Raw genomic sequence first — 27232 nt, 5'->3', positions numbered from 1 at the left:
ATTACAGAGCAATATCTTTGGCCAGATTAATCATTTGCATTCTTGGTTTGCCTTTCTGATTTGGCAAAGGAGAAAATGCCTCACTGTAACAATCCTTTCTACTTCAAGATCCAGATGGGAATAAGATATCAACTCCTTGTATAAATGTAATATCTCTGCCAACTGTATTGAGTGTAATAGTTCTATGGCTGTCAGAATTTGCAAGTAGATAGGAAGTGAGATCATTGATTAAAGACAGAAGCAGCTCCCTGTAGGCAGTTAGTTAATAATAACTTCATATGCCACTTTTCTGCTAACCCAAGATGATGGCTCACAGGAGCATTCCTTTATTGCTGATTAAGTAGCATTATGAAAATACTGACTTCGCTGTGTTAACTAAATGCCTTGGTATTTAAAGCTTAGAATGTCAAATAGTTGTACCAGTCCCCTTTAACGTATCATATAGACATTTGGTAATCACATTCTACTTGAAATGATTGTAGAAATTGAAAGGTTTTCTTCCTTTTTTTCATTTTACAAAGTGATAGGTAGCCAAAATTGTGGTTTAATTCTTGTCATCCATATTGCAGTTAAAGGATAGTCACCTTTTGTGCTATAGCCCCTTTTATTTTTTAGGGTTTATAATATACTATGAAAAAAAAATTCTTGAGATAAAGTATGAGCAGAAAGGTCTTGTAAGTATTCCTTTTTTTTCCTCCAAAGCAAGCATTTCAAAGCTCCTTTTTCTACACACTTAACCTTTATATTTAAAAGAAATACAGAGGAGACAAAGGAAATAGGTCTTAGACTTTTTTTTTCTACTCCGTTTGTGTAAAAGAACTCAAGATAACATTCACTGCTTCAAATTTATTCTCGCAACAAATTCATGAAATAGGCTGATATACTAAATGGACCCCAGCCAGGCAGTAAGTTTCATAACTTTGAATGGGGGTCTTCTCAGTCCTTAATCCATAACTCTGAAATGGGTGGGTTGCATGCAGTCTTTGGCACCATTTTTGCAGCTTTTTAAAATTTCAGATGCAGTTTTTAACAGTAAAAGAATTAAAAGTGCCATGATGCTTAATATATTCAGAAACGAGTGGAGAAATTTATTCAAGAAGAAAAGGGAGTGAAATTAAAGCCGTGCAAAGCCTTCAAAAGAAATATTTTGTAACCTACAGCCTAGCAAAGCAGCTGTGCATGCACACATTTATCTATCTAGTTATCAAATTTATTGGCTGCCCATCTTACCATAGGATAACCCTAGGCAGTTTATGGTTACATTTTAATTAAAACATAAAATGTTAATATCAAATTACCAAATGTACAGGTATAGTATAGGTGGTACCTTGCTCAATAGTAGTAACTGTGAGAGGGATCTCGGAGTCCTAGTGGACAATCACTTAAATAGGAGCCAGCAGTGTGCTGCAGCTGCCAAAAAAGCCAACACAGTGCTAGGCTGCATTAACAGAGGGATAGAATCAAGATCAAGTGAAGTACTAATACCACTTTACAGTGCTTTGGTAAGGCCACACTTGGAATACTGCGTCCAGTTTTGGTCATCACGATGTTAAAAAAGATGTTGAGACTCTAGAAAGAGTACAGAGAAGAGCAACAAAGATGATCGGGGGACTGGAGGCTAAAACATATAGGGAACGGTTGCTGGAATTGGGAATGTCTAGTTTAATGAAGAGAAGAACTAGTGGTGACACGATAGCAGTCTTCCAATATCTCAGGGAGGGAGTCAAGCTATTCTCCAAAGCGCCTGAAGGCAGGACAAGAAGCAACAGATGGAAACTAACCAAAGAGAGAAGCAACTTAGAATTAAAGAGAAACTTCCTGACAGTTAGAACAATTAACCAGTGTAACAACCTGCCTCCAGAATCGGTGAATGCTCCAACACTGGAAGTTTTTAAGAAAAGACTGGACTGCCATTTGTCTGAAATGGTATAGGGTTTCCTGCCTGAGCAGGGGGCTGGACTAGATGACCTCCAAGGTCCCTTCCAACATCATCATCATTATTATTATTATTATTATTATTATATAAAACTTTTATTCATAAAACATGAAACTCAGTCAACTGAACACTCAAATTGACTGGCACTAATGGTTGACACGGGTTGCTGCCAGCATCCTAGGTATCAACCAGATATCCTTAAAATTTATTATTAGTATTATTATTATTATTAATTATTAAATATTATTATTAATTATTATTATTATTAATTATTATTATATCTTACAACTAAAGACACATGGGGGACGGCGGGGATGGATTGAGGGGGAGGTGTGATGTGTTTATTACTCAACCACCGCCATTGATTGATCCCCCACTGGAGCCTCAAGCCAATTGGCAGAGCTACATCTTTAGGCCCTTATAAAAAGCTAGGAGGGTTGGGACATACAAAGAAACAGCGAGGAACAGCTTTTGAAGCAGCCCCATGAGCCTGGCAAATGATATGGCTGTTTTAATACTCCAAAAGAGGTGCTTGTGCACACTATTGTATATTGAGAAGTATCTCCTTTGAAAATTTTCCAAGGCCCAATTAAAATTCTCCCTTCTCTCCTTTGGTGATATCATTTAAGGCACAGGTGTCAAACTGCCGGCCCACAGGCCGGTTGCATCATGCTGAGACCACGCCCACCCCAGCTCTGGCAATGCAAAAGAAGTCGTAATACGTTGCGACATGTCACGTGACACCCGTGATTTAGGGACATCGCCTGATTCTCTCTTTGTTTTTAATATAATCTAAAAAAGCTCTCTATGCCAAAGTGGGGGTAGAAGGGTTTAATTATGATTTTTTAATTAAGGATTTTTAATATTGTATGCCACCTGGAGTCACTGTGTGTTGGGCAGCTATATAAATGGATGGATAGATAGATAGATAGATAGATAGATAGATAGATAGATAGATAGATAGATAGATCAATCTATCTATCTTTTGGGTTTCTAGGCTATGATCAGAAAGGTACGTTGAACTGGCCTGACTTCATCCACACTCCATTACTTGGTCATTTGGCTGTTTATAAGAAAACCTATAACAACAACCTATAACAAAGCAATTTGCTATCATTCCAAAAAGGAGGTCATACTTCTTATTCTTATATTCCAAATTTTAATTTTAGCTTAGAATAAAGTGTGTTTCAACTAAAGGAGATAATCTTAAATTAGGAGAAGAAACCATTCATTTCTCGGTCATTCGTGCATATGTCAAAGAAAAGCAGCATAATTAACTATTAGCTCATTAATCCTAGAAAGTAATGTCTATTAATTCTCAATATTGCCTAATAGTGGAAGGCATATAGTCTGTATGCCAAGGAAACTCAGATAAATTTGTACTTTATGGGTAAGGTTGAGACTAATCTCTTTGTTAGGGTTGATGAATCTAAATCATTAGTTGACATCAGAAAATCTAGTTGATTTCATTAGTTGTTTCAAATTATATTGTAGCAATTGAGTTTGAAAGGTTAGCTTGATTCAGGTATTTGAATCAAAGTTTTGCACAGGCCTACTTTCTGAAATTCAGGTAATCTATTTTCGAGGGTAGATAGATTCCAGTCACGATAAGGCAGGTTCTTATATTTGTGTGCATAAATTACTAGAATACCAAGTGTAGAACTGTAATGTTAAGCGTGAATGACCTTGAGAGACAGAAGACAGAGCTATGGACTGCAAAATTATTATGTAAAAAATATCTCAGTCCAGAGAAACAGAGAGGGCACATGGCAAGCGTTGCAGAAGGAACCTTCCCTAGTTTTCCAGACAGCAAAAGGAAAGGAGAAGAGAAATACTTTCACTCAGTCTTTGCAAGATTCTGTCCAGGTAATCTTAGAATAAAAGTTGTATTGATTGCTGTGCTTCTTGTGTGGACTACCTCAAAGGGTAGTCATGAAACCTTTAATATGAAAACTCTTTCTGAATTGTTCTTAACCCAGTCCTGTGACATCAGTACAGTTTAAAGCAGACATGTCAAACACAAGGCCTGGGGGCCAGATCCGGCCCGCGAAGTGGTTTCATGTGGCCCGCGAAGCCATCCTGGAAACAGTGAGGGAACGGCCCCCACTGCCTTGGCCCTGGCCCAGAGACCCTCCTCCTGCCAGAGACCCTCAGATCTGTCCCACTCCTGCCCAAGCCCCCATAGGCACCCTTGATGCGAACGATGTAGAGCTGGCCACGCCCACCCAGTAGGCCATACACACTCTAGCCACGCCCACCCAGTAGGCCACGCCCACCCTGGCCATACCCACCCGGCCCCCTGAGGGCAACCGCAATGCTGATGCGGCCCTCAATGAAATTGAGTTTGACACCCCTGGTTTAAACTCTTTCACTGCGTATAACCAGTCATTGAGAATCAGGCAGCATACAAGTTTAATTTATTATGGTTGTCGCACAGTCACCCAAAATGTTTAGGCTGGATTGGGCATTTTTATTACAAACTAAGTCCTTATCAAGGACCTGAGATAGAATACAGAATATAGAATAACAGAGTTGATAGGGGCCTTGGAGGTCTTCTAGTCCAGCTCCCTGGTTTGGCCTATAACATTTCAGACAAATGGCTGCCCAGTCTCTTAAAAACTTCCAGTGTTGGATCATTCACAACTTTTGGAGCCAAGTTGTTCCACTGATTAATTGTTCTAGGCAAATTGTTGTTCTAGCTGTCAGGAAATCTCACCTTTTAAGATAGGCAGATGTTGTTTGATGGTGTTAAAGTATCATCATAGGAGGCAAGCTGCACCAAGTAAAGCTGCCTTTTGCAACTGGCTGGTGGTGATTTTGATGTTCCAGTTCTTTTGGGATTGCACCCAAGGCATCTATTTTCTCCTACTGTTGTTTGTAATCAGTTTGTGCGAATTTTCTTGCAGCAGCTAACTAGGTGGTCTACTTTACACAGACAGCCCTTGCTTCTGTTGTTCTCTTCTCAGGTAACCAAATTCTTGGTTCCTAAATTTATTTTACAAGTGGCTAAGTCCCATCTTATTCACAAGCTTTTTCGGTTGTTCAGGTGTGCGTATTTTTTTCTCTAGAATTAATATAAGAAAATCTGGGTGATATCAAAAAAACTCCGTTGATGAAATCTCTTTGGAGAAGAAGTAGCATAAAAGTCTTCTCCATCCATTTTCTTAAAATTGTCCCTGCTTTCAGAGCACACTTTTGAGTGTCCAATTAGAATGGTAGCAAAAAAGAAAAAAGAAAACTTATCTCCTTGATTAGTACCTATCCTTCCATCTCCCCACTATCACAACCGATGAAGCTTCCTCAAGGAAAAAACAGTCCAGTTGCCTTTTGAAAAAGCACCTTTGAGACACCTCCTTGAACATGAATTTCATTTGTAAAAAAGATGATGAATAGATATCGTGGCCATTAAAGCTTGTGGCATACTGAATACGAGAAAGCAAGCTACAAATTATACGCAGTATTTACACTGACATGTTTTGGAAACTGAACTAACTTCAAATACTGAATCATGTGGATAGAAAGTAAGTAATATATCTTAAAACTAAAAAAAGATAAGATTACTCGTTGACAAAATGTAACTATCTGCCTGATGGTTCTCTGAGGTTTTATGCAGGAGAACTTCACACCTGACGAAAATGTGGATTTTTTTTTTCTTTATTTAGGCTCTGGTGGAAATTTCCTAAAAACGGCCATCTCCCAGACCGCTCCTCAATCTAACCCCACCTTTTTTTAAGAACCTCTCATTTTTAAAGGTAGGCTATAGCTAAAGCAACAATAAGAAAGAGAAAGAATAATTTCATTAATGGTGCAGTACACCTGTTTTTCAGGCAGATGTGATTTTTTCCTATATATTATGGGAATACATAGTCATGCAGGGGGGAGGGGGGGCTAAGGGATAAAGAGTATCCTTATATTTTTGTCCTGTGGGATGTTCTCAGAACCCAACAGGAAGTTCTCTCTCCATATAAAATGAATATATTTTAGGCGTTCAGTATTAGTTTGTTAAATACATTTTTCTAATATAGTAAATCCTTTGGAATATAAATTCTGAGATCAGATTTCACCATTATAACAATCTAAGATTTTTACAATGGTCCTTTTATCAAACATAATTAACTGGCTCTAATTTAGTTAATTATTTTTTTCCCTGCGGTTCTTAGGTGCAAAGACTATTGGTTTTCATGGTGTCTGTCTAGCAATAATAACCCAACACTTTTGCAAAGCTCTGCTTTCAAATGTCTTGCGCAGCCCTAGTATGGACACATGTACTCCCCTTGGAGTGCACTCTCCACACAAAAATTGAGCACGCTTTCTTTTCTTTCCAGCATTCTAGAATTTTGAAGAATTTTTTGCCTTCTGATACCTTTGAAAGGTTCCAAGCTTTTTTTTTGTGGGGGGGGGGGAGATAGCTATTTTACAGGATTTAGTTTTACCTTCTTTGAATAAATCTATATTGGAATGTTGAGTTACTAAATCTCTTCTCCTGGCTCTGTATCCTCTTAAAGGTGTGTTGCACTGCAATAGCTTGCTGGAAGATTAAGAAATACTGCTAGCCAATATGGTAACTCTGAAATTATATCCCTTCCCTCAGACTTCTACAATTTCAGAACTTTCTTATGTTCCTTTTCCGCACTGCTGTAACCATTTTATCGGCTCTTATACTTGTTCAGCAACCTACCTGTCAGCTATCCATGACTTAACTGTTGTGAAAGAGTAAATCCACCAAAATATGCTTTAAGAAAAATAAGTACTTTGCATTTGAAAGTACACTGAGCACCTGCTGCTCATGGCTCATAGTTGTTTAGGGAAATATGTGATCCCTGAAGAACATCAATGTACATCTATTTTCTGGTTGAAGCACTCCACTTTCAAAGCTACAGTGTTTTGTTTTTTCCCTTGAATGAACTTCCTTCTTCATACTTCTTTCTTTGCAGCTGCTGAGGGGGGAAATGGCTCTTTATTGAAATGTGCAAGTTTTTTTTTCCTCTCATTGAACCAAGGCAATTAAAAAAAAACCAGTTGTGTTGAACTCTAAATTTGAATTAACGGATTCAACTGATTAACGGGAAGGATCTACTAAATTTATATATTACATACACAGCAGAAATACACACAGAGAGACACACACACAACCCCCCCCCCACAAAATAGACATATTTACATGCACACATTTGTGTCTATATTCTGTATATGGATGTTATATGTATCTTGTCTTTTGGATAACTTGTCAGATTTAAGGCTTATTTAAAATGAAAGAAAGCCAAAGCAATTTTCTTTATTCCGTTTCAGTCTCCTAAGGCCTCTTCCCCCCGGTGAGCTCATAGCAACAGGGGGGTTTAGGAGAATTCAGCTTTGTGCAAATTAATGTCTTGCATCATGAAAATTCAGGACTCCCCTTCCCCCCTCACCTTGAAAAGTAATACAGTGAGTGTGAGTATTATTTCTTGCCAGCGGGTGGAAGATGAATGATTTTTGTCACAGTTTTACTGCTTGATGAGCAGTGTCCTGAGGGTCAGGCTTAAGTCTGTGTCACTATGCTACTCATTACTCTTGAGCTAAATAAGGGCTGATTGGATCTAAATTGCTTAGCACATGGGCCGCAGATGAGCTCAGTGAGTAGGGGATGCCTGCTATTCAGGCTGGGAGTAACCCCGGTGTGCGAATGCTGCATTCGAACACACCGTGGGAGAACTGGGGGGGAAACCAGCAAAAGAAATCAAAATGTAAAAAAAAAACAACACACCAAAAACCTCAACTCTTTGATGCTGCAGTGTTAGAATTTGAAATGTAGGAAGTGACAGGTTGATGGTACTTATTAGCTTTGGTTGGATTAGAGAACAGTCATCTGGCTTGTATAATGATAAAAGCAATCTCTAACTATCCTGGCTGCAGCTGCTGACAGGGTTGGTGCTACATCCTACCATTTTCTTTAATGGTGCTAATGGGAGAGGCTTGGGCAAGTTGGTATTACTCACGTTTTCAGTGTTCCAAAATTAGGGATTGGGAAAGAGAAAAATGTGACTAAAAAACAACAACCCAAAACTGAAATGGAATTAAAATAAAATAAACTAGTCAAGTGTGTAGGATGAAATAGCATTTTTGTTGAAAATGGAATTTTGTAAGCTGTGGAATATATAACAGATGGGTTAAGATACTCTGTCATAGATTTATTTAAAAGTCCAGCTTATTCTCCTTTTCTTTTCTTTTCTTTTTGGCGGGGGGGGGGTTAGGGGGTCTTATTTCATCCCCTCAAGTAGGCATTTGGCATTTCAGAAACTCCACCATCAGCGAATTCATTTGCATCAGATTCCTCAGAATAAATACTCTGAGGACTTCCAAAACTGGAACAAAGCAATTAGAAAAATATTTTTTTTCCTCCCTACTATTTTAGATCCTTATCCTGAAATCTCCCTTGGATTATTTTTTTTAAATGCTTCGCATGATGATTGGGTTCCTTAAAAAAAACAAAAACCCTGCACATATCATACTTGGAGGCATAGGGCTTGTTTTTCTATAAATACTGGTTTATTTCCTGAATTATTTTTATAAATATTGTAGCATATAAGAACCTCCTTTTGTGCTTTACAGCTGGACTGAGCTTCAATTCTGTCATTCCCAACCAGGATGACCTTTGGGAATTGAGGTTCAGCCCCTCTGGAGGGTTATCAGGTTGGGTAAATATGGGATCAGCGGCATGCAAGCAACAAGTTATGAATTATATGGAAATGAATTAATAAGTGGCCTTAGAGGAAGACAGATTCTTTTTCTCCAGAGCAGCTGGGAATTGGGAAATTGGATTGCTGTGAAAATTAAGGAATAAGCAAGAAGTGCAGAGTTGCAGGTACTGTTCCTGCAACATGTGGGTTCACTTTAAGCTTGGCCTAAAACTTTAACTTTTAGGTTGTTTGTCTCAAAACTTTAACTTTTTTCTATGATACCCAAGCAAACCATTTTTGTATCTGCACCTGCACATTTTTTTCTCTTTTCCGTTTCTAGTTACCATGCCTTATTAGTCAGCTATGTTTCCTTTCTTTTCTCTTCTCTATGCAGCTACCTCTTCCCCTTAACCAATCTCTTTTTTCCTTTTCCCCTATTGTTTCTGGAAAGAAGGAAAATGTGTATACGTGTGTGTGTGGGGGGGAATCCTTGTACATTTTTGTGTGAGAGAATGGTATATGCAAGAAATCAACTGGCATATGCAGCCGAACATCAATTAACTTATACATAGACAATTGACTTTACTATATAATTTAATTAGTATCAGTTTGTTTTTCCCCCTAACCCTCTTGTTAAAATGTGGCTTTCAACATGGTTTATTGTACTGGTGGGTTGGATTTCTGGAATTGAGTTCAGCTGGCAATCTTTAACAAGATGAGGAAAATGGTGGTGTTAGTTGCGAAGTCATGACCAACCCATCGTGACCCTATGGACAATGTTCCTCCAGTCCTTCCTGTCCTCTACCATCTTCTGGAGTCCATTTAAGCTCACGCCTACTGCTTCAGTGACTCCATCCAGCCACCTCATTCTCTGTCGTCCCTTTCTTCTCTTGCTCTCAACCTTTCCCAGCATTAGGCTCTTCTCCAGTGAGTCCTTCCTTCTCATTAGGGAGGAAAATGGTATTGTGCAGCTTTTGTGTGCACACTGACATGTGTGTTAAATATTTCTCTCAAGTCTTCCTTAGAGGTCGTCTTGAATTTCGTATTATCTTCCTTTCAGGTAAGCATGACCATGCTTCATGCTTCTTCTCTGCTTCTCTTCTCATTCTCCCAGGGAATAATTTTGCACAGGTAGTCCTTGACTTACGATCACAATTAACCCTAAAATTTATGTTGCTAAGTGACACATTTGTTAAGTTACTTTTGCCCCATTTTTCTTGCCACAATTGTTAAGTGAATCGCTGCAGTTGTTAAGTCAGTAACACGGTTGTTAAGTGAATCTGGCTTCCTCATTGCCTTTCTGGTTAAAAAGCCTCAGAAGGTGATCACGTGATCCCAGGACACTGCAACTGTTATAAATGTGAGTCAGTTGCCAAACATTTGTATTTTGATCATGTGACCAAGGGGATGCTGCAATGGTTGTGTGAAAAATGGACATAATTCACTTTTTTTCCAGGGCCATTATAACTTCAAATGATCACTGACCGAATCATTATAAGTCAAGGACTACCTCTATTTCAGCCAGTGGGGACCACATAGTCAACTAATTGTAAGACCTCCCAGTGCAAATCTTACGTTGTATGTGCCATGAAAACTTTATGAGTTAATGGAGCTTATCTTTGTATCAGTTCTTGCTTACAATGCAAGTAATGTCAAATTAACCTACCGTACCATTCTTGACATTTTTTTATTTTTATTTTATTTTAATTCCATTTATATCCCGCCCTTCTCCGAAGACTCAGGGTGGCTTACAAGCTTAGCAGTATGAAGGAAACATTAAAGTCTGGAATTTGGGCTCTTAACTGTATTTGATTATAACATGCAGTGTCCAAGTAATCCTTATGTTGAATTCCAAGAATGCGTGACAGATAAGTGAATCTGCAAAAATTCAAATGTTTGGATCAAAACAAGTAGATCAGGTCAGATTTTAAATTTATGAAGATTTTATTAGTGATTCATGAATATAGAAATGGAGCTAGAGTTACCACAGAAATAAATTCTGTGGTTCAGACTGATGCCGAGCAGATGAGTTAGGTTAATAAAGCAAATTGATTTTTTTGTTTTTAAATAAGTATATGTCAGTGCTTACAATCCTTCACTTAATAAAAATATATCCTGTTTTTGACGCTAAAAAGGTCACCAAAGGAAGATTATAATCCAAACACAACCAAATATGTATGTAAAAAAAAGTCTAGTGAAGACACAAAAACTGAAAAGAATAAACTGACCATCAGAAGGAAGAAAAATTCAATTTTTCAAAATTTTTCCCTCTCGAGAAGAAGAGTTTCATTGCCTGGAACTGGATGATAGATTAAGCAAAGGGCCAGATTGTTTTTCAGGATTGCTCACAAGGTTACTTAATTATAAAAACTTCAGTATTACTTCATTGTTGCCTTAAAAGAAATAAAATCTTCCTCAATGTTGTTTTGTTGTTTTTTTTGTTTTTTTTTTTAAAAACAAAAATAAAACCCTTTTTATCTGTTTCTATAAGCAGGTTTTTTTTCCCTTTCATATTTCTGCTTTAGGAACATGGCAGTAAAATGCAGTTGACAGAATGCTCATTGTTATTTTTGTTCAATTTCACATGGATGGAAGGCTGCATTCTGTTTAATTAGAGTTCATTTCAAAAGAGCGCCTTTTTCCTGTTGCATTGTTGTGCCCTACCGAACCTCTGGAATTTTTAATGACTCCAGCCACCTTTTAGAAGGTCAGAAGATTGAGTGATTGTTACTGCTTTAATAAAAACTTTTTGCCCCCCCCCAACAAGAACTGTTCTGGAAAGTCCTTAGTAGCTCCATCTCCATGTAAATGAACGCTGTAAATTGTGCAGTGAGAATGAGGGTGGAAAGGAATTAAAATAATTCCAATAAATGGTTTAATTTATGCCTCAGCAGTTAAGCATGCTCCTGGTTAACAGAAATACCCTTCGGCTACACAGGATTTTGGAGGGTTGTAGGGCACTCATTTGCACATAAATAGCCATTAACTGATAAATTCCCAAAGGTCTCCTGTTGCATGCTAGTGGTTTTGACCTACTTAGCTAGCTTAAATTTGTTTTACAGAATTATTATAATTCTATCCTTGGCACTTAAACTTTGTGATTAATGCATGCCTCACAATACAATTAAACTATAATTACACAGATTTACAGTTTGCTATCATGGTGTTATTGTTATTACAAAAGAGCTGGGTTTGGCAAATATTAGAAGAATTAGGGTTCTGATACCCATCACTTTGCAGTTATTAAGTGATTATGTTAAATGGGACTCCTTTACTTCCAAAGGAAAAGTGGGCAAGAGGTGAAACATTTAACATATCAGACAGCTTTAAAGTGATAGTGCAGAAGCTATAAAGTAATTTCTGTCACATAGCTAAATTGAATTGGATGTTACTATGTCTCTTCAGACCAGAGAGAGAAAGACGTAGTGTTGAATTTCATGGCTTTAGATCATTGTCTAAAGGACTTTAAATTTAGACATTATGTTAGCAGGGATGGTTGTTTTGAGCCATGTTGTAGTGAAGGTTTTAGAGTTGACCATGGAAGCGCCTGCCAATCCTCAGTTGAATCCTGGGGTGGACCTATTCAAACAAGAACCCTGATATGTTCATTGCTAGATCAGCTTGAAGAACAATGTGAATTCTTCTGGCTGCATTCAGCTCAAATATACCAGAGAGGTAGATTAAGATTAACGAGAAGGGCATGTTTGCTATAGTTGTCTACAGTGGGTCAGTGGCAATTTGCAGCATCTGTAATACACATGTGACCTGACCTCTCTGCCCTGTGTAATATATGTCTGACCTGCATGCCTGTTTTGTGAAAGCACATGGAAATTGATATAGACATGAAGTAGCATTTACCTCTTACTCTTTTGAGTATTATGCCACTTATTTGGATTTTTGAGCATAACTATGATTATAATTCTTCAAGCAAGATTCTTCACTTTGATTTGTATGGCTTTCTGCCTGCATTTGTGTGGGGGTGTGTGTGAAAATATTAAGAAAAAAACTGCCTACTTTTATAGAAATGATTTTGTTCTTATCTGAGATTGTCAGATTGTGATCTGCAGATCTCTCTTACTAAGTATGAAAGCACACATAATGGTGGCATCAACCATCTATTCATAATGCCCATGTGCTGTGGAGTTAGAGGACAGAAAGCATGGGGGGAGCTACAACTCTGGGAATACTGATAACCACTCAGCCACATGGGAAATGTGGAGAAATTTTAGTCTTAGCCTGAAAAAACAGAGTCAAGCTAATGTCATGTGAACCAGCTGTTTGGTTTTCTTGGCAATAGTACAGATGTGATTCGTCTTTCCCCCCCCCCCACCTTTCAAGTCTAGATTACAACTTTCAGATTTTCTGATAATCTACCAAATTTTTAACCAGGTCTGATACTTCTTGGTTTATTAAAAATACGTCAAAGCCAACTAGATGCAGCCACCTGCTGTGATGTAGAGCAGCATTCCCCAACCTTTCCAGCTGGGCAGCAAAGCCCAACGCATGGGGTGTGCGAGTGGAAGTGCGGCCTCCACTCGTGCAAATGGAGGGCACTTGCACTCACACGTGAAGCTCCGTTCTCGTGAGCAGCAAGCACTTACACTCATGCGCGAAACTCCACTCACACAAATGGAGCTTCCTGCTCATGCTCCCTCCACTCACACAAGCGGAGTTTCGCGCGTGAGCACAAATGTGCTCTGCTCACGCAAGTGGAGCTTCACAAACACATGTGTGCTTGCCCATCTCCTGCAGCCTGATTTCAAACAGATCACAGCCCGGTAGTGGTCTGCGGCCCAGGGGTTGGGGACCCTTGGTGTAAGACAGTAAAGAGGGTGACTCTGACACCAAAGATCTGTTAGCATGGTAGCGAATAAATAAAAAATTACTTAAGTCAGCAAAAGCCAGTTTGGTGTAATGGAAATTGGAAGACGGCGAGATCTAGTTCACCTTGGGCACGGAGGCAGTGGAGAAACCACTTCCAAAAATATTTCAAAGAAAATTGCAGGAACTAGTCCAGGCAGCCACCAAGAGTCAACACTGACTTGAAGGAAGATAGACGTCTTGTTGAGTTCTGTGGCTCTTTCTGTTAGTTTATTGTTCTCAAAAACACTGCACTATGGCCATTGGGACCAGTATTGCCCTTAGTAAGCATTTTCAAATGATTGCATCGCTTAACAGCAGCAATCCAAAGAATCCCAGTTGCCCTGGTAACCCCAAGACAGACATGTCAAACACAAGGCCCGGGGGCCAGATCTGGCCCGCGAAGTGGTTTCATGCGGCCCGCGAAGCCATCCTGGAAACAGTGAGGGAACGGCCCCCACTGCCTTGGCCCTGGCCCAGAGACCCTCCTTCTGCCAGAGACCCTCAGATCTGTCCCACTCCTGCCCAGGCCCCCATAGGCACCCTTGATGCGAACGATGTAGAGCTGGCCATGCCCACCCAGTAGGCCATATGCACTTTAGCCACACCCACCCAGTAGACCACGCCCACCCAGGCTACACCCACCCGGCCCCATGAGGGCAACCGCAATGCTGATGCGGCCCTCAATGAAATTCAGTTTGACACCCCTGCCCCAAGAGATGCAGGTGATTAAGCAGGAAGCAGCAGAAGTCCCAGGTGAAGAACAGCATCCACAAGGTACCACAGAGGGGTGGCGGAGGCCCTGAGTGGCCCAGCATAGCCTGTACATAATAGGTTGGGAGAGAGGTGCTATAGTGTAGCAGCCAAGGGAAAGAAGACACGTGTCTGCAAGTGCAGGGAGTATGAAGGAGGGAGGGCATGTGTGTGTGCAGAGGCAGGCTATGGGAAGGAGGGTGCAGCGTGGTGCACAGGAAAACCTGGGGTGAATTTACCAGAGGGACATGCAGCTTTCCTTGGCAGTTTCCCCGTTGAATTTGCTTGTAGAAAGCTGCCAGCAAAGGTCACACATGGTGATCATGTGACCACAGGACACATGCCAAGTGCCTAAATTGCAATTTTGTGACTGGGGGGGGTAACTAGCTTGGACAGAACTTGGAGGACCAGTTATAAACTTTGAGGACCGGTCATATCACTGGTTCAGCACTGTTGCACCTTTGAACAGTTCCTGAATGAGTGGTCAGTAAGCGAGAACTATCTGTAAATTAATTAATCAATCTGTAAATCCTGAACCACAACCAAGAATAAAAAGTGCTAGTGGAAAGAGGAAACGGTCACCATGCAAGATCAAGTTTCCAGAACTACCGGGTAATAGCTGCCCTTCCATAAATAGAAAATAGCCTGCAATAATAAGAGTACTAATAAATTCTGCCATCCATCGATTTCTCTGGCTCAGTTCAAGCTATATGCAAACTTTCACAAAGAGAGGAATTTATGATACATTTGTCAGATCCAGCCAGCAGTGCTGCTGTTAATACATCTGCTTGCTTGGTGGTTTTCCTTGATCCTGTGGAGTAAAAGGACAGGAGGATCAGCTCAGGTCTAAATGAGATTACAGCTAGTTCGACAGCTTATCTGCTCTAATGCCAACTAGTGTAGCTTTGCACATCCTAAGGGGTTTACAACAGAAACTGTTCATTGGGTATCATCAGTTTACTCAACACAAGCAGGCTAATCCTCCTCCATCTCAGCGTTTGCAAAACTGTGTGTGAGTCCAAACCAAAAGCAAGTATAGCCAGAGGCTTGAGAGCCCATTGTCTTGCTTCATATTGATTTCCCCATCCTTTCTTTTAGATTCATTCAAAGTCAGTAAAAATAAAACCAATAAACAACCCTATTGTGAGCAAAAGGTTAATCTGACCTAAAATCTTGACAAAAGCATCCATTAACCCTAAAAAAGAGGGTAGCTTTTCTTAGCAATGTGTGTGTGTGTGTGTGTGTGTGTGTGTGTATGTATGTATATATATATATATATATATATATATATATATATATATATATATATATATATATATATATATATATGGCACCACCACAAACACGAAGCCAAACAAAAGCAGCACAACTCACCATCTCAGGTCTAAGGCTGGCAGCTGAGACCAGCCCATCCACTCAAAACACACCCCCACCCAATCAGAACACACCCACCATTCAAAACACACTCCCACCCAATCAGAACACACTTAATCCCCCACCCAATCAGAGCACACCTCCACCCACAGAACACACCCCCTCTGGCAGTTTAAAAAAGAGGAACAAACAGCCACTACCACATGCTTCCCCCAGAAGAAGGAAGCTGAAGCCACCAGCCTGATGATGACGGATGGGATTCCGTCGAAACGTTGCTCCTACACCTTTAGTTCTACGCGGGGAAAAAACCCGAATGACCAAAGATCCACATATATATATATATATATATATATATATATATATATATATATATATATATATATATATATATATATATATATATATATATATATACACACACATACATACACACACACACACACACACACAGAGCAACCACCATTTTCAGTGCTCTGCAGCATTTATATTAGTAGACTAGCTAGTAATTTACCTTAACTTAAAAACCTAGACTATCATTAACTGTCTCAGCTAGTTTTCCTCCCACACTATTTATATGTCATACTTATTTTGTATAGTATTTCTCATATTTTCTGTCTTATATGAAATCACTGTAAGTTCCCTCTGATTTTTTTTAAAGAGTAATGTATGTAGCTCTTATTATTTCTAGCATGGTCAGAGGCTGGTTTGCCAATATAAAAGACTCTTCATATCAGAAGTTGAATCTCATTTTAGCAGCACAAACCCCATTCATAAAACCAGAAGCTGAGCTGGTCTTCTTGGGCAAAGAGAACCAGCTGTTTTTTGCCTCAACGTTAGATCTCTATGGAGACTCTCAGTCATCCAGGTCATGGTTGTCCCAAAGGTGCTTTTTTTCAAAAGGCAACTGGACTTTCTTTGTTTTCCCTTGAAGACGTTTTGCTTCTGATCCAAGATTCTTCAGTTCTTCAGAATGAGAAGTGAAACGTTTTCAAGGAAAAGTTGCCTTTTGAAAAACCACCTTTGGGACTTAAGTGTAGCTAGCAAGCCTATCCCACATCCTTCAGATATTGTACCCTATTACTTTCCAACATGGTGGGAGGTACTTTCATATCACTGGTATTTAATGGCCCAGTTGTATGATGTACATATGGGATCTGTAGAAGAAGAACTTCTTCATCTTTGACAGCAACTTTCAGACTAGTCTTGATCAGTACAATCAAAGGGTTAAAGCTTTTCTTTAATTTTATCACTTTAATCTATGAGTAAGGTAAAGGTAAAGGTTCCCCTGCACATGCATGCTAGTCGTTTATGACTCTAGGGGCTGGTGCTCATCTCCGTTTCAAAGCCAAAGAGCCAGCGCTTGTCCGAGGACATCTCCGTGGTCATGTGGCCGGCATGACTAGACGCCAAAGGCGCATGGAACGCTGTTACCTTCCCACCGTAGTGGTCTCTATTTTTCTACTTGCATTTTTACATGCTTTCGAACTGCTAGGTTGGCAGAAGCTGGGACAAGTAACAGGCGCTCACTCTGTTACGCGGCACTCGGGATTTGACCCGCCAAACTGCCGACCTTCTGATCGACAAGCTCAGTGTCCTAACCCACTGAGCCACCGTGTCCCTACAATCTATGAGTAGATATATCAAATATTGGATTGCTTTTCTCAGTAAACTCCTTCAGACACACTTACATGTATTAAAAAAAACATTAAGGAAAGCAGCTACGTTTATCATGCCCTTTTTAGTGCAAGAAGTTAGTAATTCATTTGCATTAGTAAATTAACCAAAATATGTAATGCTATTCTGTTACTTATAGGTAGAAATTATTTTATTATCATTTTATTGGGGTTTTATTAATGTATTTATTGTTTTTATTTATTATTTATTTATTTATTTATTTAATTTATATACCGCCCTTCTCTCAAGAGACTCAGGGCGGTTAACAGGGCAATACGTAAAAGACAGATACAAAAGTTAAAATTATTAAATTATGGGCATGTATTTAATTACTTTTTAATTTTTATAACTTTGTGTTTTATTCTTGCCCTGTACACCGCCCTGAGTCCTTCGGGAGAAGGGCGGTATAGAAATATTAATAAATTAAAAATTAAATTAAATATACATTAGAGTAAAAGGTCCATAACTTGAGATCATAGGTGCACACATAGTCCATTGTCAAATCTTTATATATATTTTTAGATAAGCCTCCCAAGTTATCACTAAATGTAATTTTTAATGTAACAGAATAAATATTTCAGATTAAACATTGGGCAAACAGTTTATCTATTGTACTCCTATGTATAAACATTCCATGTGTTGGTTTTACAAATATGAGAAAACAGAATAATATGGAATCTGTTAATGATCATCCTCCTAGACACAAAGCAGTATTATAACTAAAATGGATTATGATGGATAAGCTTTGTTCAGAATAAAAATGTAGCATTTATCCAATGTCTTTTGTCTTATTGAATAGTCTTCTAAAGAATTATTTGGTAATAAAAATATATTGGCAGGGATTGCTGAATTTCTTCTCTCATACAAATGGGGCAAATCAAAATGTTTTTGTCTCAGTGAAACATTTCACCTACATATAACTTCCCCTCCTCCCAAAGACAAGTCCCTGAATGAATTTATTGCTTAGTTGGTGTTGAAATTCGTTAATGCTCATGATAGAAGTTGTAAAACATGTTCCAGTTAATGTAACCAGTTAGCATTGGTTGATGATGGCTTTGATCTCACAATCCATTAGTTTAATTTAATTTTAATTTAATTTAATTTAATAATATTTGTATACCGCCCTTCTCCCTGAGGACTCAGGGCGGTTCACAGGGCAGAATAAAATACTAAATACAAACGTTAAAAAGAGATTAAATAGTTGCCCATATTAAAACAGTTAAAATAGAATTCTAAAACACCAAGTTAAAAACTAAACCACCAAAAATAAAAAACCCCACCAATCCCCATCAGGCTAGGCCGGCTTGTACAAACAGAAAGGTCTTGAGATCGCGACGAAAGGAGCGAAGATCGGGCGCCATCCGGAGCTCTACCGGTAGCTGATTCCACAGCTCCGGAGCGCCCACAGAGAAGGATCTCCCCCTGGGGGCCACCAATCGACATTCTCTGATCAGTGGCACCCTGAGGAGGCCCTCTCTGTGGGAACGCACAGGGCGCAGGGAGCTTGATGCCGGCAGCAGATGTTCCCTAAGGTACTCCGGCCCCATGCCATGGAGGGCTTTGAACACCGTTACCAGTACCTTGAATCTCACCCGGAAGACAACCGGCAACCAATGCAGCTCACGGAGCAGCGGTGTAACGTGGGAGTATCGGGAGACTCCCAACACAACTCTCGCGGCTGCATTCTGTACCAGTTGGAGCTTCCGGGTGGTCCTCAAGGGCAGCCCCATGTAGAGAGCGTTGCAGTAGTCCAGACGAGAGGACACGAGCGCATGAGTGACCGTGCACAAATCATCCCGGCTAAGATAGGGCCGCAACTGGCGCACCAGGCGAACCTGGGCGAAGGCCCCCCTAGTCACAGCTCCTACATGGTCTTCCAAGGTGAGCCGTGAATCTAGGAGGACTCCCTAGAGGAGGGAAGATGTTTTAAGAGCCTCATATAGGCTTAGTAAACCTATATAGATATTTTTAGATAGAAGATAAATACGAAGGAAGGAGGAAGAGAGAGAGAGAGAAAATTAGCTCTTCCGTAGTTGCTGATGTTTGAGAAAAGTTTGTGTGAGCAATGGTGGATATCTCCTAAAACATTGTTTGGTTAGGAGATGAAGGAACATTAGATTGTTGGTTTTCTACATGACAACGTGAGGCAAAAAAGTAAGCCTCTCCACATACCTTTAGGTGAATGGACTTTTCCTTTGTATGATCATGGTTACAGCTACTCCATGGTTCAAAACTGGATCTAACAGAATTTAAAAATAATCCCAATTTTAAAATACTCAACACTTTCCACAGCCATCACAAAGTAATCAATACTTGAGCCTTTAAAATGTACTTCTTAACAAAACCATAATCCAGTTGTAGATCACTGCTGAGTCTACAATTACTATCTCTGATTCAATGAATAATTTGCATAATTATTTCTTATATATTAATTATTATATATAATTATTTCTTATATATTAAAATCAAGAGTCTACAATTGCTATCTCTGATTCAATGAATAATTTGCATAATTATTTCTTATATATTAATTATTATATATAATTATTTCTTATATATTAAAATCAAGACTTTGGCATTTGTAAATGAGCATACCCTATGGCATGTAGTTTCTTGTGATGCAGAACATTTATTCTTCCTTCTACATATGTTCATAAATTGAGAATCCAATGTCCCATCACATTGATGGCAAAAACTTTCTCCTGCTTATGTGATTTAAAAGACACAAAATTCTGCCAGTGCAGTTACATTTCTTACAATTTGCGATTATTTTCTATAGATAATTTGGATTGTTGGGATAGGTTGGAGTGTTAAATCCAGAAGTGTTTTAAGTGACAAGTTTTAGATAATGATGATGTGGAAACGCATTCATGTTTATATACCTTTTAAAATCTAAATTAGTCTTAACATTTTAGATTCTATAAATATGCTATTTAAAGTATATTTCCAGAGTGAATTGTTTTACTGTTTAAACCTGTAATATCTCTCATACATCTCTGTTGAATATGAATCCTATAAAAATATAATAAATAAATAAATAACTGTATAGTGAATGTGTTGTGACAGCCTGATAAGATTTTTTGCATGGTATTTAAAGTTTTCATATGCCAAGAATTTGCAAAGAGGCAATATCAGTTGGCAAAGATATGTGGTATCACAATAATGCCTCTTTAATTTTCTGATCTCTGTTAGCTGAAGATACATATGTGAATAGCAATTACAGGTTTTTCATTGTGAAAAACAGGCAGATGACAACAAAAGTAACCATTTGTCTATGAATAAGATCCAAAGGGTTACACGTACGTTTGAGGCATGCACTAACATGTATGTATGTTTGGGTATTTTAAGGGGCACATCCCTTGAGATTCTCACTGAAAGGTAAAATCTCCTTTGCATTGAATTTGATTCCTGATAATAATACAGATACTAGTATTTAGAATAGTACAGAGGTTATTTGTGCATGTCTTCTTTTGACTTTCCATTCAAACTACTAGTCTGGGTCTCTTCCGTTAAAGCAATGCCTAGGTCTGATTTTGCAGTACAACTTGATTTTTGCAGCCTCTGATACCCCATGAAAAACCACTCCAGAAGATGGGCCAATAATTCAAAAAAGCATTTTGTATGATGCTGTTATGCAAAAAAAAAGCTTATGCAAATATTTATACATAGGCAGCTAACTAGTGGTTAATTCTTTGCAATAGGCCATATTTTTAACAAAAAATAATATATATTAATTTTTGAAATCCATGTTTTGCTAGGATCAATATATGTATATTTTTCTTAGAAATTTAGTTAAAAGTATTTTTTTAATCCATCTTTAGATTTAGGGCTGATTTTCAATTAGGAAAGAACAGAAAGTACCTAAACTGCTATATTGACTCCAAAGTGAGAGATAAATAACCCAGAAAACAGATGTTATATAGTGTGTCTCTATTTATTCTCTTATATATTTCTTTATTAAGGAGAGGTCCATAATGTTAAATGTCAACCATAAGTCTTGTTTCTTTGACCGATGCAGACATGCAATACAACATCTGATTCTGTGGGGTTTTTTCCTTGTGATTTTCATCACATTTTTCTTCCTTGCAGATGCAATTTATAATTTTATTACAAAGTCTTCTGTTTCAGGCAGACTAATGCAGTTGCCAGAGATGGATAGGGCAAGAGATATATACGTTGTACAATCCAAAGGGAGGGAGGAGAATACAGATAGAATGGAGTTTCCACAGGCTATTTTTGCCACAGATTATTATGGACTGTGTAGACCTAAAAAGACTGCTTAAATAATTAACATAACTCCAAGCAAATTATCACAACAGTCTTTGGTCCCATAAAAAATAAAGCCAGCATAATAACAGTGGAAAGAAACGTAGTTCTCAAGGAGTTAGGATAAAATTCACAAATATGCAAGTCCTTTTCTGATTTCAGTCTGGTTGTCAGTGACGAGCTGAAGGAGATTGAAGACAACTGCCTTTTCTTGTAGTTTGCCACTGACTTATGCCTTGCCTTTGATTTTACTCTGCTGTTTATAGAATTTAATAAAGCAAATGTAATAATACTGCTAGTACCTTAATCTGCAATCTCAATTTAGCTGACCACGAGATAAATAGGAGCAGGAATGATAGTGCATTTCTATGAATTGTTTTTAATAAGCATGTTATTTAGTGGATCGTCCAAGTGCAGCAATGCCTTGCTTTCTAGTCTGCCAGACAAATTTATTAATGCTTCCTGCCCCTCCTCCAACCGATTCCCTGCAGACAAATCTCTATTGAACCTTTAGAAAGTCACAACTTCCAAATTAGATTAAGTAGTAGGAATTGTACTAGCAGAATCAAAGAAAATTGAATGTGTTATTGAATTCATGCCACATTGTCTCTGTAAAGGACTGACTTTAGATATAATAGTAACTTTGGTCCTCAGTGTGCTATGAACACTGCTGCCACGTACTTGAAAAGGGTTAATCTTTGTTTGTTTGTTTTTATTCACTTATCTCTACTGGGGCTGCAAAAAGAAAACTTCAGTGATAAATGCTTTTGGGGGGGGGGGGAAATATTCATAGATATTCTATGCCTGACCCAGTTTCTGTACATCGTGCAAAGAAAATTAACAAATCATGAAAGATTTGGCATTGGGAGTGTGAGCGTGCTTACTTGTCATTTGATAAATACGCACATTCATTTTAGAACTGCCTGTTTCCCATTTGGGCCTGACATATTAAGAGGTGCATAATTAATGGCTGACATCAATAATTAACATTAACTTTACAGTGCTTAATATGCCATCATTTATCCATCAAATTGCTTGTATCCATCAAGTTTTGAATTACAAAAGGTGATTTCTAAATCCTTAGGAAGGATGCACAGTAGCCATCCCAAAGGCATCTAAAAAATTCAATTACTCTTCCTCCCAGGACAATAGTCTTTATGGTCGTATTACTTTTATTTTTTTTCTTAGAACAGCACATAAGCAGTTAAACCAGGGACCCAGCGCACAGCCTTCATCGGTGGCGAAAGAGCACCACCTTGCTGTTGCCAAAGCTCTCTGGAGAAATTTCTTTCCCTACTTGAAGGGCCAGAGGATGTCGAAGTCTTCCCCTCCTCAGCTTGCAGATACTGCTGCAGGTTTGTACTCCCAACATGCTCTCATGTTTCTTGTGACCGTGATGCGTTCTTCCCATTTCTAAATACGTTGTTACTGAATATAGTAGACTTTATCTGCAAACAGTACGGAGTCTTGTAGGCGCATCCAGCCTTTCGATGCATGTGTATACCTCAGTGGGAAGAGAGAGTCATATATTCATTTTAGTAGAGTGCTCACTTGATTCATATGGTCCCTCGGATCCGTAAATAGGGTGGCACGTTTTGTTAGATGTTCATTATATTTGAAATAATATGTACTGTGATCTTAAGCAATGTTAATGGTTGATATGTCATCCTGTTCAATACTTCACGCATTCTCTGTGCTTAAATGAGTTTGTTCAGTCTCTTGCTGCTACAGATTCCCTTCCCTTGAGTTTCTCTAGGATTATCATAATCTTCACTGTTTTGTAAATATATCAAGTAAGATTTCAAATACATTTTGTATGACTTTTTAATAAAAAAATAACACCCTATATTCTGGAGTCTTATAATGTAAGAATCAAAATCCTAGCAGATGGAACAACATCTTGCAACTAAACTATAGAAGTGGTGATCCTTGACTTCACTAGAGCTGTGCCCATCTTTGTATTTTAATATAGTACTACTTCTTCCATGAAATTCCCGTATACTAACTCTGTATATTTCAACTTAGCGCAAGAAGGCTTGCATTTAGTTATAATACCTCACTGAATCCATTTCAGTATTATTTGTAAAAGATAGATTTGAATTTAAATACATTTTCCTTAACCTGAATTAAGAACTGAACATATGCATCCTTAAAATCCTTGTCATTAATGTAAAAAAGACCTTGAACTTCAGCAGGTGGAATAAAATGCAATGGAAAAGAAATATTTGCCCACTTCCTTGGCATGCAATAGCGTACAGACACAACGCTAAAGCAGTGGCTCTAATTTTTCCTTGCATAATTGCTTAAAAAGGTTAAAAAAAACCCTATATAATTAATCATTAATAACACTGAGAATATAGCAGTGTTTGTGTTAAAATGCTAAAGAACAGTGAAAGTATAAGTTTCTTAATACATATTCAATGAATGAATAAATGACATAGCACAGTTAAATTTTAACTCATTTTGATTACAGAATTAGTGCCAATATCATTTTCCTATCTCCCCAAATGTCCACAAAGATAATAATAATAATTAACTCCATGATTATAAATAGCATGAGTTGACCCATGCTACAGAGTAAGTCTGACTCATGAAGCTGGTTTGACAACATATAGCATAATCCATCTCACTTTATGATTCCTATTTCCAGTTTCTTTCATTTTTTACAGTAGAATTTCCTGGAAGTAAATAGCAGCTGGTGGAAACAGATTTTAAGATACAAACAGCAAGCAGGAAAAACTGAAGTGTATGTCTTGCAGCTCTGCTCAAGATTTCAAATTATTTATATTTGCTGGGGATGGGGAAGGAATCTTAGTATTTTTTTTAAAAAAATCAGTGGTATACAAAGCATGTAGGTTTTCTCTACTTCTCTGCTTTTCTAACACATACCCACTTTCTTTTTAAAAACAGGTTTGACTTTGTTAGCTCTGGATTTACCCAGCACATGTACACCAGATCTCCAACCTCAGCCAGTTATATCTATGATGCAGTTGTTTGGATGGGATGACATGGTTTGCCCACAGCTGGTTTCCAGGTATCTAACTCATCTGATACAAAATAGGTAAGCCATACAACATCTTGGTTGAATAAAAGCAGGTATTTGCATAACTTTGGTTTTTCTGCTTCTATTGCAATAACATGTAGGTTTTTATTATAAATTTCTGTAAAAGCAGGATTTCTAGATTTTTCTTCAGTTGCATAAATAATAGCACCAATAATATCCTTTCAGTGCATTAAATAATCCAATTTCAACAGCCATTTTGTCATGCTTTGGTCAAGTCTGACAGTTCTTCTCAGTCTGCTAGGAAAGAGGATGTATGGTGGGGAAAGAGGAATGTCAGAAAAAAGAGGGGTGTCAGAAGAGAGAGTAATGAAGAAGAAAGGGAATAGATGTATGTTAGAGATTAAGGACACTAAATTGCATTACCAAACAGAATTATCATTTTTCTTCTCAATAGTTCAGGAGGACTGACTCCGATAAATTATAATATTAATTTTCCTGAAAACATTTATGTTGCATTATATTTTCATTGATTTTCCTAACTCCCTGGACTATGCAAGCTGCAGGGAATTTTACAGCTGTTCTGCTGGCTGTACACGAAGCACTATTTAGAAAACTGGGAATAACTGATATCCTAGATCTTGTTGCAGTTGCATTGCACAAATTGGTTTAGGGATCAGTTCTGTCCAGTTTTGGGAGAAGGCATGGTATTCTGTGCCATAGAGCATACAGGGCATTTCTTAGAAGCAGGAGTTCTTGGAATCATTTACTGATAAAAAATAATGATACAAATCAAGGAGAAAGACTGACTTTTCTGTTTAAAGGTAAAGGTTCCCCCGCACATGCGTGCTAGTCGTTTCCGACTCTAGGGGCCGGTGCTCATCTCTGTTTCAAAGCCGAAGAGCCAGCGCTTGTCCGAGGACATCTCCGTGGTCATGTGGCCGGCATGACTAGACGCCAAAGGTGCACGGAACGCTGTTACCTTCCCACCGTAGTGGTCCCTATTTTTCTACTTGCATTTTTACGTGCTTTCGAACTGCTTGGTTGGCAGAAGCTGGGACAAGTAACAGGCACTCACTCTGTTACGCGGCACTCAGGATTCGACCCGCCAAACTGCCGACCTTCTGATCGACAAGCTCAGCGTCCTAACCCACTGAGCCACCACGTCCGTTTCTGTTTACCTAATGTGTTTTTCTTTATTGGCTTTCTTTTCTATACAGTGCCCTGGCTGAAGCTCTTACTGGCATGGGTCATTCATCTTACCAATCCTTGTTTGTTCAGTCATGGTTTCGATGCATTTTACAAATGTTTATCAATCAGCCTCCTGAGACTTTGATCAGAACAGATGCTGACCAGACTACTAGTATGTGCATTGATTTATATGTGATCAGCAGCAATAGAAACCTAAGTCTTTTCAACTATGTGCACAACGTTAGTTTACTGTTACCTCTACCACTTTTTTTGCTTTATTATGCTTCCAGTTTATGTTTGCCTATTTGGCTAATTGATTAGCTGCTTAATTTTAAATTTAATTTAAAGTAAGTGTGTTCATTTGAAAAACAAACTTGATGACTAATGTAATTTATTGGAAATCAGGTTAAATTTGATAAAATATTTCAAAACATTTTAACTCATGTGTGAGGGTATTTTACTGTAGGGCAGTTGAAAATCTGTATTTATAGGTATTAATGCTAGTGGTTCTTTTTTATTATATTTTCAAGCAAAGGGCAAGACACCTCTGAAAGTAACCTGGGGTAAAAGACAACAGATGGATTAGTGGTCATTTCATGTACTTTAGATTTTGATCTTTGATTATCTCACCTGAACTGGTGAGCTTGGTTGACTTGAGTAATGGATATAATGTAGAAATGTTAGTGGGCTTGGGTTTTTCTTTTTCTTTTTTAATGTATACTGAAGTACACAGATGTTTGCAAGGGGGAATAACAAAGATGGAAAGAGAGAGGTTGATAACCCTCTGAAAGCAAAGGGTTGGATGGAAAATACTGACTAACAATCATAGCATCTTAAAATTTCCAAGAAATAGCTATGCTTTAAACAAAACTGCTTTTTTGCAGTCTTTTGAATCTGAACTTGGTACAGTGATTAAGGTATTAGTCTAGAACACGGGTCGGCAACCCGCGGCTCCGGAGTCGCATGTGGCTCTTTGAGCCATCTCCTGCGGCTCCCAGCCACCCGGTGCGCGCGCACCTCTTCGAACGGGCAGTGGTGCGCGCGCACCTCTCCAAACTTTTGAAGAGGTGCGCACGCACCTCCGTGCGAACAGGCAGCGGCGCCACTCTTTGGGAAAGCTGCCGCGGCACGTTTGCAGGCTGCCAAAAGTGGCAGCTCTGCAAACGGGCCGCGGCAGCTTTCCCAACAAGCGGCACTGCTGCCCATTCCGAGAGGTGCGCGCGCACCTCTCAGAACGTGCGTACCTCCCCAAACCTTTGGAGAGGTGCGCGCGCACCTCCGCGCGAACGGGCAGCGGCGCCGCTCTTTGGGAAAGCTGTCGCGGCATGTTTGCAGGCTGCCGAAGGCGGTAGCTCTGCAAACGGGCCGTCGCCGTCGCACAACCGGGAACCGGTTCCATCACACATAAAAAATGGCAACCGCGCGTGTCCGCGCATGTGCAAGAAAGATCCGTTTTGCACATGCACAAAACTTTTTTGCGCATGCGCGTGCATGGACGCACACACGCGGCTCCCACTTTTT

General features: G+C 38.9%; 1 protein-coding gene across 1 annotated transcript in view; it reads left to right on the top strand.

Annotated features, from left to right (window-relative positions):
- The window catches only part of MMS22L (MMS22 like, DNA repair protein), a gene marked incomplete at its 5' end in the record, with an annotated part of 79030 nt that overhangs the window by 30973 nt on the left and 20825 nt on the right, over positions 1-27232 (top strand). Inside the window, 3 exons of the mRNA XM_083350015.1 lie at positions 22708-22874; positions 24430-24580; positions 25741-25883. Of these exons, the coding sequence (XP_083206141.1) occupies positions 22708-22874; positions 24430-24580; positions 25741-25883 (461 nt within the window). The remainder of the gene's footprint in view (positions 1-22707; positions 22875-24429; positions 24581-25740; positions 25884-27232) is intronic.

Source organism: Vipera ursinii (assembly GCF_947247035.1).
Source record: "Vipera ursinii genome assembly, chromosome: 1".
Lineage (NCBI taxonomy): Eukaryota > Metazoa > Chordata > Lepidosauria > Squamata > Viperidae > Vipera > Vipera ursinii.
Note: the sequence above shows the minus strand (reverse complement) of the source record. Positions and strands in the feature narration are given on the sequence as shown.